Source organism: Myiozetetes cayanensis, unplaced genomic scaffold (genome assembly GCF_022539395.1).
Source record: "Myiozetetes cayanensis isolate MyiCay16 unplaced genomic scaffold, myiCay2020 scf27, whole genome shotgun sequence".
Classification (NCBI taxonomy): domain Eukaryota; kingdom Metazoa; phylum Chordata; class Aves; order Passeriformes; family Tyrannidae; genus Myiozetetes; species Myiozetetes cayanensis.
The window spans coordinates 3202366-3218105 of NW_026087488.1; the positions used below are offsets into that span (position 1 = coordinate 3202366).

At 43.6% G+C, this 15740-nt stretch overlaps 1 protein-coding gene across 2 annotated transcripts in view; it reads right to left on the minus strand.

Moving 5' to 3' along the window:
* Positions 1 to 15740, minus strand: part of VPS53 (VPS53 subunit of GARP complex) — a 62939-nt gene that overhangs the window by 34271 nt on the left and 12928 nt on the right. For both annotated transcript variants that reach the window (XM_050321790.1, XM_050321789.1), the window contains exons 5-10: positions 9806 to 9892; positions 9411 to 9526; positions 8138 to 8257; positions 2897 to 2975; positions 1840 to 1983; positions 378 to 520 (exon numbers count right to left, since the gene is read on the minus strand). In XM_050321790.1, coding sequence (XP_050177747.1) covers positions 378 to 520; positions 1840 to 1983; positions 2897 to 2975; positions 8138 to 8257; positions 9411 to 9526; positions 9806 to 9892 — 689 coding nt within the window. The remainder of the gene's footprint in view (positions 1 to 377; positions 521 to 1839; positions 1984 to 2896; positions 2976 to 8137; positions 8258 to 9410; positions 9527 to 9805; positions 9893 to 15740) is intronic.

A 15740-nucleotide genomic window follows, 5' to 3' on the forward strand; every position in this document is an offset into this window, starting at 1 on the left:
CCTCCCACTGGGGTGCCAGAACAAAGGCAATGGTGCTACTGGGACTGCCACCTTCCTCTGGTCCTGTTTCTGGCTGACAAAGAGCTCAGTCTGAGGCAGGCACGCTGCAGTCAGCTCACACTGTTCCACCTGGCCTCTAATACTACTGATTTTTACCTCTGTTCCATTGAAAATTGATTTCCACATCACCTCTCCTGCAGTTCTAGTGATCCTTCTCAGGGTTTCCACCCCTCACTTGCCTTTAATCACGGACAGCTCTACAGAGGTGTCTGAAGACTGCCCTTAGAGCCCGATGGATGTATGACCAGCGTGGCTAAGGCTTTATTTTAGGGAAGATGAGCCTGCTGGGAGGCAGCACGAGCCTCCTGGAGGCTCACCTGGTGACGTGGCAGAACTCCACGGCGATGCGCTCCGTCATGCACCATTCCTGCGGGAACATCCGCCCGTACTTCTCCTCGTAGTCCACCAGCTGCCTCTTGACCCAAGCGTAGCGCCTGTCGATCTTATCCAGCCAGGCCACCTGGATCACACGGAGAGCATCATCTCTAACAGCAGCAGTTCCCAACACCCACCCTGGCTGCTTCACCCTGCTGCTGTAGTTCCGCAGAGGAGCTTGGGCTATCGATCAAAGCTAAGTTGACCTCTATTTTATATTACTCTGAACGCTTCAAGTTGAGCCAGGGGAGGTTTAGATTGGATGTTAGGAAAAATTTCTTCGCTGAAAGGGTTATCAAGCATTGGAACAGGCTGCCCAGGGAATTGGCTGAGTCACCATCCCAGGAGGGATTTAGAAGATGTGTGGATGTGGCACGTAGGGACAGGGTTTAGTGGTGGACTTGGCAGTGCTGGGGAATGGTTGGAATCAATGATCTTAAAGGTCTTTTCCAACCTAAATGATTCTGTGATTCAAAGTGCTTAAACACATGCCAGACTGAAAATCCTATCTTGTGTGAATTAAGAGAGCAAGTTCTGTTGAAAATGAGGATAACAGTACTCCTAAATCATGTAGATATTATTGAAAATTCAATCCAATAATATTTCACTTGATCCCACCCTCTTTGTTTCCCAGACAGAGGGTTAAAGTCAACAGTGGGATGAGAATGCAGGAACTCCTGGATTCTTACAATTAGCTCACATTCAAAATTTGACAACAATTCTTACAACTTGAGCAGGATGGGATTTTTCCCCCTAACATTAGTGCTTTCTGGTCAAAAAGCAGAAAGATTAATCCAAAAAACTTTGATGGAAATATGCTACTTAAAAGTAAGTATTTTAGCCTTTCTCTCTCCTTTGTCAAACTCCTGAAACTGATAAAATACATTTTGACTGAACGGTGGTTTTGGTTTGTGGTGTTTTTTTGGTTTTTTTTCCACATTTAAGAAGGTTATAGTACATCTTTAAGAAGTTGTTAGTATCAGGACAGGAAATTTAAAAATTAGCTACAAAGATAAATAACTTCCTAGAAATCCCTCCCCTGTGGCTTTTTAAGCATTTTGCGGGTTTTCTCGTTCGTTTGGAGGGAGTTGGTTTGCAATTTTCAGAGTTTAATTTTTCGACCCTTTGCGAGGCAGAAAGAATATCTGACATGAAATTATTTATTTACCGTACAAAGGGAAAACATTTCTAGTGATGACACATGAAACTGAGGTCTAAGGTGGGAGGAAGTCATCCTGGCAGAGAGCACACTGACTCCCAGCTCATCAGCCATATCACACCCCCTGTTCCCAAACCCCTGGGATAAAAGCTTTTCACCACAGGAACCTGCGGAAGCGTGAAATTTTGTGAACGCCAGCAGAGCAAAATGTGAAATCCAAATGCAGCTTGCTAAGCTTCCCTTACATCTTGGTTTTCCTGGAAAAGCACCAGATACTCCGAGAGGTGTTGTTTAATAAATTTCTTGATGATTTCCTGTTTGATTCTGGGATCCAGGACGTTGGCGACCAGACACGCATCACGTAGGACATTGCTGGGTCCACCAGTCCTCTATCAAAATAAACAGGAAGAAAGTGATTTAAGGTTAAATAGTTGAATGGGTGCACTGCACTGCATCCAGGTTATCTTGGTTTTATCCTTTCCCATTATTCTCTTTTCAATGCTTCTGCTGCTACTCCTTATTTATCGCTGCATCTTCCTTCCCTTGGATGAAAATCGAGCTGCTCCCATTTCGCTGGCCATAAAGTTGTTCCATAGCAGAGAAGACAGAAAATTTAAAAACATTTTGTAAAAAATGCTGTTTTGATGCTGCTTCACACAGACATACATTTGTCCTTCATCAGCTGTTCCAGTTTCCTCATTCCTGTACTTATCAGCTTTATGAAGTAACCAGCAGAGCTGGTACTCGAAAGACACCACCAGTGTTTTCTTTGAAGTAAATTCAATTTCACACCTACCTCCCTTACTGTGTAGCAAACATTGGGATGCACAATGTTGGGGAAGCACATTTGGTGCCTTAGCCCTAGTCCAGATTTGTGTCTGTGCTGTCTGAGTAAACCAGAGACAATCCTGGTAGCACCACATCAACAGTCTGCGCTTGGCTTTCTCTGAACACAACAAGAACCTTCTGTGACAAATAACCAGTAACTGGGTGAGCTGCCAAGGGAACCCCATGCTGATCACAAGGCCACATAGGAATTATTTGGGGCATTCCCTGACTGCCTGCAGCCCTCACTGCAATAACTGTGTCAGTGTGACAGAAGAAAAGTGTCCCTTCTCCCGCACATTCACTCGACAGGAACAGTGAGAAATACACCCGGCACCCTTTGCTTTCTAAGGTAACTCCTGAAAGAGAGAGTGTTCAAATCTAGATGTAAAATGAGACAAAACCCAATGACAATCCCACTGAATAGTTTTCAGCAACATTTTTCAATGGGAGGAAGAAGGAAAGTGAGAACTTTACCTTTGTACCTTGAGAAGGAAAGGCTTCCTCAAAGTCAGCCAAGATCTGCTGTCCCAACTCGTTCTGAGCTGCCTTCACCCTGGGGAGGACAGAAGGGAGGGCTTTGGTGGTGGCTCAACCACCTCTTTGTTTCGTTGCCTACAAACATTACTGCAAGGTGGACTGAAACACTGACAGCTACCTGAAGGTTTTTAAGGGATAAAAAGGATGCTAAAGAGAAAACATCCACGCTAAGAAGGTCTGTGTGTCAGAACTGGGAGAGTGTTTTCTCCCTGAATGACACTGGGATGACAACTCCCTCCAGCTGTAGCAGAACATGTCCTAGATTCTCTTGTCCTGCTGCCATTTCAGTATTTCAATAAGGGCCAGTTAATCAGCTGAGAAATCAGCAGGATTCTTTAATGGAGTGTGATCAATCTACCTTTATATCTGTGTGTGTTGATCACGTTTCAACAAATATGTGTCCCTAACACGTAAAAAGCTTCACAATGTCTCGATCTTCACTAGTGAACCTTTCACAGTTCCAGGTGTACTGACCTACTTTTAAATGCATCCATATACTTCTGGCTGCAGCTTTATCCTATAAATTCTCCACGCCTTAAGAAGCATAAAAGAGCAAAGGTATGAAATGGGTGTTAAAAGTTTTGAACAAACCACAATCTTGCTCTTTATTTGGCTGAGAGAATAAAGCTTCCAACTTCCAGAAATAAAAGTCAATAGAGCTTAATTGATACTCCTAGGGAAATGGAAATGCCTACACATATTAGAAGGAGCCAAAGCAAACAGCAAGGCACTTACATCCCTCTGCAGCCCTTGAATTCTTCCATCAGTTTTTATTATACTGGAAATGCTTTCAGGTCTAAACTGATCACTCAAAGCAGTGGATTTTTCCACTGAGATTGATATGTTAGTGAGGGCAGCGACATTTACCGTTGTGAAAATGTTTGCTCAGACTGTGGGGAGAAGACCTTGGATTTTTTTTTTTTTCAGGTTGTTTAAGACTCCTCAACCTTATCAAGGAACGATCTGCTTCTTTAATCTTCCCATTTGAGCTCCATTAGTAGAGAAACACCATGAGATGACCTGACACTGCTGGAGAAAAGGCTGGATTCTTTAATGGTGCCAAATGCAGAAAATTCTTGTCCTTTAAAAATGACAGCTGAAATATAACTTTATATCTGTGATTTAACTGGATGTATGACCTGCCTTCCCCAAGATTTATTTATGGGGATTTTGTTGGAACAGCTTCCTGCCTGCAGTGTCAAACATAATTCTCACTTAAGCTCTCTGCTGCACAGGAATGTTCAGAAACTCCTCTGCTCTTCCAGGTAAAGATTCCCAGTTAACACCTTCCTAACTGTGAAACAAAAGGGATTCACTAATATGTTGAAACAGAATGGGAAATTTAAGCAGTAAGGAGGAACCCAGCTCAGCAGCCACAACTACAGGTTTACGCCTGCTTAAATTGTACAAGAAAGCACCAGCAGTTCATGTGAGAAGCCCTTCAGAAAAAGGGGCAAAAAAGAAGAAAAAGAGACAGTAAACACGGATTGAAAACTTTTATCTTTCAAATAATCGAGAAGCAAGAAATCTTTTGTATCAGGGGTCAGAATACAGAAATTAATGAGCATAATGAGCAGTATAAACAACTGGAAGCTATTAGCAGTGGTGCTTCTTTCCCTATGAGTGGCTACAGGGACCTTCCTATTTGACAACAGCTGCAGTGCAGCACAGTGGAGGCACTGAAAAGAGCAGCAGCCAGATTCCTAAAGACTCAACAAATTTAAAAGAGGCTCTGTCAAGCAGTTAAAACCCCTGTCCACGGGCTTTGTTGTTTTAGGCTCTGATTCAGGAAAGTACTTAAGGATAGTCTTAATGGGGATTCTCATGTCCTTAAATTAAGAAACTTACAGGAATGCCTTGCTGAAGTGGGATGTTAAAAATATATATTTTTTAAAAATAGGTCCTGCTTAAAAATCTCTGAAAAGCAAACAGTGAGAAGGAGTTTTAACCTTTTTCTTTTTCCTTCATATTTTGTAAGAGAGGGATGGGGCAGAGCCACCAAAGCAGCCAAAGGTCTAGGTGTGAGCAAGGACAGGGAACCCCACTGCCCTCCCAGTAACTACCACTCTTTACATAAGCACACACACAATTATTTTCACAATTATTATTATTTTTGTCGCCTAGAAACATGAAAACCTTTCTGCCACCTCTTTACAGTGCCATTGCTTTAGGCAGAGAATACAGGGGGAGGGAGGGGGCACTTGCTTTAGCCACTAGAGATTACTGCCCCCATGGAAAGCTGTGAGCCTTTCAATAATTCCCAATAATTCCCATGCAATGGAAACTGGAGGGATAAAAGTCTCAACCCCACGAGCGGCTGTGCTCGCATTTACCACTGAAGGACCTTCCTGCACGTGTCTGTGTGTTTAACCACTTGAATAAAGTGAATTGCCCACTAAGGCTCAGCAACCCCAGATAACAGATTTAGGACCTCTGAGATCCTCAGGTCAGTTTGATAAGGGTATCTTTCCATGACAAGATTCCCCCAGAAATGTGCTGGGGCATCCCAGCAGCGATCCTGCATCCCACGCAGTAGGGAATTGCCTTTTCCTGGGGCTGCTCACATGTGCCAAACCCTTTGGTTATCCAAATATTAATGATTTCTGTTTCTCTGACTTCTGTTTTATTATTAGTGGCTTCTGTTCTCTGATTCCCCTGCCTTTAAAAAATAAAAAGAAGAAAACCCACTGTTTTGTTTCAAATGACATGAAATTACTAGAAACCACAGTTCCTTCAGCCAAAGCTACCAGAAATCTTAAACCACGCCTGGCAGCTTGCTGAGATAAAGAAAGGCTGAGCCAGCCTGTTTTCCTGTGGCAAACTTGTAATCATCTTTCTCCTCAATACTTTCCAGGCTTTTTTCCACTATCTGCTAGGCCTGCTCGACCACTTTCATGGGTGGGTTTGTGACCACTAATTGCACCTCCCCCTCTACAGACAGAAAACAGAAGAGGATTGAGAGATAAGAAAATATTCCTATTTACTCCAACAACTTCCAAAGCACCACATCAGAAGTTGTTTTAGGAACACTATGAGGAAAATATTTACATTTGGACATGAATTGTGACATTTGCACGTCAATATTCAACAGGATAAGCACAAGAAGCCAACCACTGAGAGTTCAGTCCAGGTTTCCAGTGAATACAGTGGGATTTTGTTTGGTTATTTTCAGAGGGACAGAACAGGTGGAAAACAACATTAAAAACACATCATTACTTTTCACAGCATCCAGGAGCAGGAAGCTAAATTGAATACCCCATGACAAAGAGCACATCCAACACCACTGAGCAGGCACTTCTCCTTCCCATGGTTTCCCATTCATACTTGGCTTCACTCCATTCACGCCAAGAAAGAGAGGCTCTTTATTACAGAAAGCAACAGAATCTGCTCGTTTAGCACTCTATATAATAGACTTATTGTATATAACAGACATTGGTTACTGTCACAGCTCCGTGCCAACCTCCACTAAAGCATTTCTTGCCTTCCCAAACATCCCAGAGGCTTCACTTGCACCATTTAAACAAATCCATGAGATATCAAACCCCAGCGACTTCACAGTCTAAAAATATCACTGCAAGAAGCCAGGCAAACTGCCTCTGACGGTTCATGAATCACGAAAGGATTTCCAAGCAAAAGAGAGAGAGAAAAGTCAACTCCAAATCAGGCCCTGATACCCACACGTAACAGTCAAACTCCAAAGCAGAATTACGGTGCCACAGACCTCCCTGCAGGAATTTTCTGCCTGGATGTGAGAGCAGCAAAGAGCTCCCAGCAGCACCCCAGTGCAGCTCCTTTCGCCCCACAAGCAGCCGCCTCTATCACTACCAGATGGTGCAACTCTCCCTGTATAAACACTGGAAGGAAAACCCTGCCGAGGCAATTCTAAAAATAGGAGGAACAGACTTTCTTGAGCTTTTCAGATCCTTATCTTGAAGGGAGAATAAAACAAAAGAAGTTTTCCTCCACGTCCTTGCCAGTCTCGCTGGCTTGACTCGAAACCACCGTGCCTTTTAGCAGCAGCCTGAATTCGCTTTTGTAACGATCAGCAACTACAAAAGCATTAAATAATCATCCACCAGAAAGGGAAAACCAGCCAGAATTCTGGACCAGGGGTTAAATTATATTTGGCCTTAAAATAGGCCAAAGACAAGCAGGTTTCTGCCCAAAGGGCATTACCACTCTGGAAGAAAATGAAGCAAGCAATCTTTCTGAGCATGAGGCTGCAACAGACAGCAGCCTAAATTCAGAAGAGCACTGATATATGTTTACATTTCCTTGATGTTCATGTTCATTTAAGCAAATGCTTATGGTCAAATGCCTTGTTAAAACAAAGCCCCATCCCTCTCTCTAGATTCAGAGTGGTTTTTTCTTCTGCTCTGTCTCATGGATTCCATCTGGGGTTTCTGGAAGAGGTATCTACACCGTAAAGAAAAGTCCAACAGATTTACATGAAAACATTACAAACAAATCATTCAAACACTGTTTCCATCACTAAACAGCACAGGCAGCCAGCTGCCGTTTTAGCAAAGGGAGTCACCAAAAAAATAAATTATTGTGCCTGGAGGACTCCTTCCAGTACCTCTGTAATGAGCAAAGTCATCTCAGGCAGGGTCAGCAACATCCCCTACAACAGGAAGGGCCTTGTTCCCTTGACACCCAGCTGTCACATCCCAAATGAAGCCAAGATGTGGTGGTTGAGCCACCACTGAGCCTTCACCTGCTACTGCTGAGAATGGCGGGGACTCGCTGTGGGAGTTGCACCAAAACTCACCCAATTAAATTCTAATGTATCTCCACACTGGAAAATCTACACAAGACTACACAGGCCCAGCAGAAGTGTTTAGAGCAGTCAGGTGTGCTGCATGCCAGTTTGGGAAGACTGGCTACAAGCCTCAAATCTCAGCAGAATCACTCCAGGTAAGAAAATGAAAAGCCAGTCAATGAGAAGCACAGAACATTCATGAATCACATCCATACTAATTACTGTTCTTTAACAGAATGGGTTGCTCAAGATTTGAGCAAACTGTGTCCAATTTTAACACGTTTGCTTTGGCTGGAAAAAAAAGCTCAAAGGACCATGTCCAGCCTTCACATCCTTGAGACACTGAACCTGCCCAATGCATTTCCTAACCTTCCTTCCCAGCAGCAAAGTAAGTGCTCAGGATTTGAACCTTTTACCTTTCAGAGAGCTGTCGAATCTGAGGGATTCCCATATATTTGTTGAAGTGCTCTAAAACATTCACAACACCTTGGAGAAGGTTGGCAACTTCCCCATATTGTCTCCTCCTGGTCATAGCCCTGCAGAGGAAATTAAAAATTTACAAAGGCAGATGCAATGAAAATCCTGGGTGGTAATTCCACAGGTTACTTCATCCCCACTGGGTTGTGCCTGTCCCCTATTGAAATTTATTTTTCTAAAATACACAACTCTTCATTAACATTCCAGTGCAGCATTAAAATTTCACTTAACCGATGCTAAAATAAACCAATCTGGCACACATCTAACAATGCCTCAAAAAGAAAAAAAACCATAAATGTCAAAAGCAACACTTGGCAAAGAACATGTAAACTACTGAATGCATCCGCTTCCCAGTATGGGTCCAGAGGCAGTAAATGTTATTTCACTATAATGACCCGAGTGAAGCCATTCGTCATCGCACACAAAGTGTGAGTTAGAGCTTCTCAGGGAGGAGAGCGATGCTGAAAAGCCATTAGCCTTGAATTTTCTGTTAATAACTTTCACAGGGAACTGACAGCAAAAAAAAAGAAAATCAAGTTAATTTATTTTTATATCATCCTTTAGGATCGTTCCAGTGGAGACAGCAGCCTAAGTAAAATTTTATTCTCGGCACTTAACAACCCAGCGTTCGTGCAGAATTTGCTACAACCCGAGAACAGGCTGTGCCTGGGACTTGCAGCTTTGCAGATGCAACGTGTAAAAAACTGTGTTTCTCTAGCCTGTGTGCTCCTCAAGCACGTCAAAAAACCCAGAAAGGATTATTAGAAATATTTAACCTCCAGTACAAGCTGTAAGGTTTCCTTAAGCTCATGCTAGAATGAAAACTAGAGCAGGCCTTCACCAGAAAGAGAACTCATCACAGTTTAAGATGTGAGTGATAAAAATCCCCCCCAAATACCCAAGAGCACATCCCTAATGAGGATACCCAACTGCACAGGCTGACTTGCTCCTTAATGAAGTCAGACTGTTCCTTATCACCAAGGATCAACACAGCAATTCAAGCAATCGATGCTGCCAACTTTTAAACACAGCAGCACGGGCTGGAGGTCACTCAGAGCTGCACAGGAAGGATCTGCCAGCAAAAATCAAGAACCGCAGCTCGTTTAGCAAAATTCCCTCCAAAAAATCCACAGATCCACGCAGAGGACTGCACCAAACTTCACAACTCAGCAGTGCTGTCAAAGAACCCCTGAAAATTCCCACAGGACTTACTCCAGTGAATCCACCCCCCCTGCCAGCATGTGGAGGTGGTTGAGGGTGGTGATGGAGGTGGTCAGGTGACGCTTGGCGTGATCCAGCTGCTTGATATCCCGTGTGATCTCCTTAACCTGGTGAATGAAAATACAAGAGTCTGGTTAAATATCAAGCCACGGCAATAACATCTTCGGGAGATAAGAAGCTGCTCTGTCCTCTTTGGGACTGCAGAGGTGTCAGCTCTGCAGCCCTGTTAATTCAAGGACAAAGGTACAGGTTCAACACATGCCTGACAGCAAATTGCCAACCAGTCAGCAGGACCAAAGACAAAAATGTTCCATTCTTAACATGAACTGGCAGCAAAAGTCAGTGTTTCCCTCCCTTCCAAAAGCCAGAAAGAAAGTGCTGCTCACCATTTGTTCAGATTTTTCAGCCTTGTCTTTAATATCCTTAATTTTACCAAAGAGCTGTTGAATGGCTTTCTGGGCTTCTTCCAGAGCCTGGAAAAGAAACAAGGTCAGAGTGGAAAGAAAATCTGCATTCATTTTTCACCTTCTAAGAAATACACAGTTGCTCTCGACAGCCCCTGGGCTGGGGCAGTGGAGGGGAGCAGTTTTCTTATGAAGAAAATATCCTCAGCACAACAAAAGTCAATGTACCATGCTGGAACATTTAACCTGAGTGGATCAGGGTTTCAGTATCCATTTTACAATAATGCTTTGGCAAAATCTGAGATATTCTATGAAAGCAGCTCTGCAGTAAGAACTATAAACAGGTTTAAGGTTACTGGAATGAATTTGATGGACTCAGTGTGGAAAAACAGGTAGAACTTACTCCTGATCAATACATATTTAGAGCAGAAAAATCAAACCTCCACAAAACCTCTATGATCACCATTAATTCTAATTTAAAAATACACAAGATTACATATAGAACACAGAGTGCTTGCCTAAACCCCTCCCTGAATTAGCAGGATATTATCCTGCTGGAAAGCATGATGCTGATTCCTTCAGAGTGGGCAGCTCTCCCACCCACCTGCAGGAGGAATGGCTCTTTCCTCTGGGAAGGAGGAAAGAAGAGAGGGCACAAGTTTAGCAGGCAAAGAGGGTCGAGCCCAGGAAATGGATCTCACTTGGATTTTTGTGCTATTTTACTGCAAGTTTCTTGGGGCACCTGGTCCCCTTTAAACAACCATGGTGCACCCTGACCTCACACAACCAGCGTGAACTACACGTGGATTCCATGAGTGAAGCCACATGTCCAAAAATCACATGTCCAAAATCTGACTTCTGAAGTAACTCAACACGTTTTGCCTTCCCAGTCTGATAACATTTCCAGCTCCAGCTCCACTTTGTTTCCCGCTGTTAAGTGGGCTTCTATCCCTCTGTTTTTATACCCAGTCCCATGACCAAGGTTACAGCACAAGCTACAAGTTCCTTCAGCAAATAAATTTAACACATCTTCATTTGGAAATGTATGAGGAAACGATCTGCCAGGAGCTTTTGCTGGAACATAGCTGCGTTATAATAAAAGTATAAAAGTTGGAGACGATTTATAATTCATTTTCCAGAGGGGGGGAAAGAAAAAAAGTCTCCTCTGAAATATCTTCTGAATCATGTGAAAGTTAACACTTTATTGATTGGTGCCACAGAGGCAGATGCTCACTAAAGGACATGAACACACAAATGGGCAGCAGGGATGGCTGTACCAGGACTGAACACCTTCCCCAGGCCTCTTCTTGGGCTCCAGCCTGGCCACCTTCTAGAATTAAATTTTCTCCTCCTTTTAAAGGCTTGTGGATTAAGTGCAAACCAAAGAACCAAAGAACGCTCCTTTCAACATATTTAACTCTGTCTCTGTACTCAGGCCCAGACCACGGTTGCAGCACATTACTCAAGTGGGTTATTAAGCAAGCAGCAACTGCCCTGCACAGCCTGAGACTTGGATAGGTCTGTATTAAAAAAAAAAAAAAAAAAAAAGTCAGCCTGAAATTCTTCACAGATGCCAATTGCTGTGTTTCCCTTTGCTTCAGCACTGATGTCAAATCCTAATTTCCCTGCGTGATCCCAGAGAAGTCAGAGCTGAACTCTTCAGAAGGATGAGGATTTATCCAAAGATTCTCCAAAAGGAGGTGTTATCCTCCTTCACACCCAAAGCCAACTGAAAGAAACTGGATCACCCTAAACCAACTTGCAGGGACAGGTGTTTGTTAAGATCTCATGCAGGACCACGGGGAGGGTACAGGGGATCAGCTGTGACGAGTCTGGGGAGATCTTGCACCCCACACAGCACAACAGAGCAATGCAGACACATCAGGACCCCCCAAATTCCCAATGTGCTGTACACTTCTTAGGCACTTCTCTGATCCCTTTCCTCTCTCCTAGAGCTTTTCAGATGCAAGCTTGGACAACAACCACAGCAGCTCTCCATGGCATGACTGCCTAGGTGAACTCGAAGACCTCCAATCATCCACCACAATCCTTCCCCTTCAGGTGGCATCTCCAACTTGTCTCCAAGGCAGAGAGCATTTGAGTTTCTACTTTAAGCATCAATTCACAGCTCAAAGCCTTTTCTTCTTGACAGCCTTCAGCAAGCAAATTCAGAGTAAACAATATTGTGAGTGAGGATTCCAGGTCTCACAGGTTTTACATTAGAATCCCTATGCACAAGGGGAAAATCTCATCTGTTTTCCCCATGAGATAGAACATCATTTATTGATATAGAGACCTTTTCCAAAGTTATTGCCTACAACTTATACTCAGGTAACAGCCCTGCAAGGATTTCTAGCTGCCCACATATGAGCAGTTTCTCTTTGCTCACTGTGAGGAAACAACACTCAATCTATTTCTCTAACAGGTCACGGTGCTATTTAATAATATTGTGACAAAAACCAGCAGAGACTATTTACAGGAAAACTGGTTTACACCTGAAGAACACGTTCCTACTGCTGGGTGGAAACCAGCACATGCAGTGCTGGGCAAACTCCCCACCTAAAAACTGCCTCTGGAACAGCGACCAAAGCAAAATGGGGTTCCGTCCCTGAACACTTAAAACTGCCAAAAATAAGTGTCATCACCTGGTCCTGACACTTGTAGCTTTTACCTCCTTACAGACTCTGGAAAAACACAAAGGAGACAACATGTGCTCTGCCCCATCTGATGAATTAAAGAACTGTGGCCTCCTGCTGCTGGGAGAAATTACGTGGCTGGGGTTGGGGGGGAGAGACCGAGCAGCAGCTGCCGCTCTGTTCAAATCCTGCATCGAGTGCCTCAGAGAAAGGGAAACACTTCCATAACTGATAAAAAACCAAAAAGAAAAAACCACCCAGGGAACTCAACAGCAAACTTAACAGTCTTGAGTAAATCAGAACTGCTCATAAACTTTCTTCCAAATATTTGCTCAGCCATTAAGTCATCAATCTTTATCTATCCTCCTGAAAAGGAGCTGCATATTCCTTACTTGAGTCAGAAGACACTAATTCATTCTATAATATATACATTTATGCAGTAAATATATAATTTACATTTAGAGATGAAAACATTTCTTCAAACACACATTTTCAGACTCGCTGAAAGTAACACCGCATGAAAATCTATGTTTTTTTTAAGTCAGGAGGGCCCTGTCAGACAGATCTGGTGGGAAGTTCAGATATGAATTAAAAGTGTTATTTCTTGCGTAACTATAATTAAAAAGAACCAAAAGAAAGTTTGAAGAAACCAATGAAACCTCTTTTTGCTGTAACAATCAAACTGTAGCATCTGAAAGTAAAATACTGTGTGCAGAGGAAAGAAACACAGAAAATTAACCAATAATGGAGAAAATCCACCACCTTCCTGGTCACTGCAAAGACAGAGTAAAGCAAAGAGCAAAACCAAGGAAAAACAAACTTCAATTATAAGAAAACACCTCATCTTTAATAAATGGTGTTATTAAGGGATAGAAAACCAACATCTAGGGCATGAAAGTAGGTCTAATTGCTCAAGCCGTAATACAGAAGTTTACTAATGGACCTAATGATTATTCTTTCAGCTGTAAAAGGAGAGGGGAAACCACAGCCCTGTTCAAGGCTACACTGTATTGGAAAAATTCATTTCCCTTCACACTCTGCTCCTGCTACAACAGTGAATCATGAATTTTAAAAGCTTTTTTTTTTTTACTGCTTTTGTTATTGTTTTATTAATACGTTTATTTTGGCCAGAAATACTAACAAAAGCAATATCAGGAGAGCGGGAATTGCCTTTATTCCAGCAGATCTGGTTCCCCTGATGAACGGCAGGCAGCGATCTCCCAGCTGTGGCCTGACGCAGGGTTCACCTTGCGTTACTAATTCATTGGTTTCCTCATCAGCGCAACTGGGAAACATGTAAATGCACACACCCCAAACAGCGACCAGGAGCTGAGTTATTGCATTTCCTTCCCTCCAAGGGTGGTTCATTTCAGGGGCAGAGGACCACGGATAAATAAAGAGACTGGATATATAATCTGTTGTGGTTATACGAAACAAGGATGTTGAAATGAAGGTTGCGATGTACTGGAAAAACACCATATGACTCTAATCAACAACTGAGCCTGCAAGCTACAATTAACCCATCAGCATTATTTATTCAACTTTATGCAACCTCTTGAGTCCATGAATGTTGGGTACCAGCTGAGAAACACGGCGTGGGGAGGGTTGGACTGCCCGGGGGAGCAGAGCCAGCGGTCGGCAGTGTCCGTGGCTGCTTCTGTAACGTTTGACCCCAGGGCTCCCTGCTGCTCTGACAACTGTAAATTTAGCAAAGAGGGCAGGACCAGCCCCAGGGTGAGAGACTCCAGACAGAGAGCTGCATACAAGACAGGCCACGGATCACTTTCCTCCTTCTCCGGTGTAGAGTGTCCGATCTCCCGCCCCGGCGCGGGCTCGGGAGCACTGTCTGGATGCAGGAGGGAAGCAGGAGATGTTGGGGTGTCCTGCTTTTTGGGGGTGCCTCTGTGGGCACTGCCCAGATCCATGTATAGGTCCTGGGGAGGTGCAGCTCCAGCACCCACAGAAGCAGGTTCCCAAAACACAGTTCTTTGGGGGGGGATCACATGGGAGATCCCCCAGAGTTAGACCATGACAAGGGGATCCCCCAGTGTAAGACCACGATGTATTTTTAGCCACCCCCATTTCTCAGCCAGTATTTACACAGTGGGAGCTCCCCTGCTCTTGTGTCCACAGCTGAGGTAAAAAGCAGAAGGCTGAGAAACCGCACACGGGAAGGGGAAGACCCAAGTCTGGCTCACAGCCAGAGCCCAGGTAAGCTGGGCACACAGTGAGTGACACGGCTGTTTATCACATTCTCCAAAGCTGGAGGGCAAGAAACACAGCACATGAATCAGCTACAGCTCTTCAACCTCCTTCACCTTGAGATGCGACAGGAAATGAGTCCAAATGCACCAGTATAAAACAATAGGGAGCAGAGGTAAATCATCAATCACTAAAAGACTGCCTAAAACACAGCTTTCTTTGGCATTATCCCAAGCAACTCCTAAGGTCAGTCTGGACATCATTCCTCGTGTCAACTTTTCACACGAGCTCTTCCAAGCAGCAAAAGGAGGAAAGAAAATAACCCAAGGGAGAGGTGGGACAAGCCCACAACTGATTCATAAGATCTGGAAGGGATGTATTCTTTAAAGGGTTATGTTCCAGTGACTTACAGTGCCAGGTTGACATTCATACACACAAAAGCAGTGTCAGCAACAATATTCCAACCAAAAAAAAAACCAGTCCAGGGAATTACAGTCAGTGTCTCCAAATCCCCCCAGCACTGCAGATGGACACAGCCACCTCCTCCCCTCCCAGCCCAGGTACAGACCTGCCACATCACTCTATCGAGAAGCATCTCATTAGTGGGTGTGTTGATTTCTAAATACCTCTTTATTCACCCTATCAGGAATCTTGTGCAAGAAAATAATTAAATACTAGGAAATATGCAAATAGGAATTGAGAGGCCTGTATGTTACTACAAAATGTCACTGAACTGGGGGAAAAAGTGAATTTTCAAAGGAAGTTTGCTTGCTTGGGAAACCCTGAGCTTGGGAATTCACTGAACTAACACTGTTATTTCCCCAGTAATGGTTAAAATACCTTGATGGTTTCTATTTGCTCACTGTTGTTGTGCTAGAAACGTGTTAGTTTTATTTGATTCTAGCCAATATATATTTCAATTGAATGTTATTATTCACATCAGAAAGCTGCCCTCTACTAAGTGTTTTATAGACACTTGACATCTGCCAAATTCACAGCATCCAAATGTATTTTTAATGTTACGAATTGGGCTGCGGTCAGGATGCTGAGAATTTAATGCTCCTGGACCGGTCCCCGCT